The 1,168-nt window shown below is 44.3% G+C and overlaps 1 protein-coding gene across 1 annotated transcript in view; it reads right to left on the bottom strand.

The window, feature by feature from the left end:
• Positions 1-156, bottom strand: part of T265_07198 (hypothetical protein) — a gene marked incomplete at both ends in the record, with an annotated part of 4,946 nt that extends 4,790 nt beyond the window's left edge. The window contains one exon of the mRNA XM_009172654.1: positions 19-156. Coding sequence (XP_009170918.1) covers positions 19-156 — 138 coding nt within the window. The remainder of the gene's footprint in view (positions 1-18) is intronic.
• Between the last annotated feature and the right edge of the window lie 1,012 nt (positions 157-1,168).

Here is a 1,168-nt window from a genome sequence, read left to right as displayed (position 1 = left end):
GCACGAGGGCTGGGATACTGCCAGGTTGCCCAAGCCTAGACAGGGAAGTCGAGTGGCGGAGGTCGGATTCGAACCACGAACCTTCCGGTCAGTAAATTCGCGCTCAAACCACTTGGGCCATCTCGCCCCCTCTGTTGATTGCAATCTTGTAAGCATAAAACGTAAATAACCAAGATGAGGACAACTTAATGTTCTGAGTGCGAAAAGTTTCGGCATGCATATATGCATGGATATGTATGAATCGAATTACCGAAGAATAAAGCAACTTTTGAGCCTATGCTAAACTTTTATTGGAAGGAGTTATGTGGGTAGTCACAAACACATTTTGTGAAGATAGGAAGGTGGAGGGTATCTGTCTTTAGTTAATGCGCCTTAACCATTTGACTCGTTTTTTTCCTGGCTTGTGCACAAGCGCAGTTTGAACGCGCGCGCTCACTTGCTCGTGCACAGCTAACCAATCAGAATGCTGGCCTACGCAGAAAGGTATGCCATGGATTAGCCATTTTCGTTGGGACAGATTTAATTGGTTGTTCCTCGATTGCCCTGACAGATGAGTTCTCCTTTAAATATAATTTCATGGTTCACCTGGAGCTCTTAACGTGGGCTTTCTAAGCAACCCGTCCCCGGTTGCACATGACGCCACGTCAGTGTTCAATATATTCTCAATTGTAATGGTCTGGCTACCCAATAAGTTACTTTAAGGGGAGTGTGTGGCAAAGGAATAATAATAATAATAATAATAATAATAATAATAACGCTGGATTGAGTATACAATAATAAAGAGGTCAGATGGAACAGACCCACTAATAATTGTTCTCTTTAAAATACCCAGTTAGCACGCGTCGGCTCCTGGGTGCAGAACCTGCGTGGAATCTGTGCAGAACTTCTGCACTAATTGTCGGCCTTAAAGCCGCGGCAGATTGAGACGTTTAATAAGCATCGAAACTTCTTTATTTGTCTCACAGTAATAAAAAACAATACCCTACATTTCCGGGTGCCTACTAAATGCAAACTGTTGACCGATTTAAGTGGTTTTGTTTTGGTGTGCGGCGCAGTCGCTAGCGGGAAGCTTTGCGTTCCGCTTGTCCCTCACGTGCGGCCGAGAGTGAGTTTTGTTGTGCCTTAATATGCTTTATTCCTGGCGTGTTTACGTGAACAAAACCGTAAG

This window comes from Opisthorchis viverrini (genome assembly GCF_000715545.1).
Source record: "Opisthorchis viverrini unplaced genomic scaffold opera_v5_162, whole genome shotgun sequence".
In the NCBI taxonomy this organism is placed as follows: domain Eukaryota; kingdom Metazoa; phylum Platyhelminthes; class Trematoda; order Opisthorchiida; family Opisthorchiidae; genus Opisthorchis; species Opisthorchis viverrini.
The sequence above is the reverse complement of the archived record's forward strand: the minus strand, read 5'-3'. Positions and strand labels throughout refer to the sequence as shown.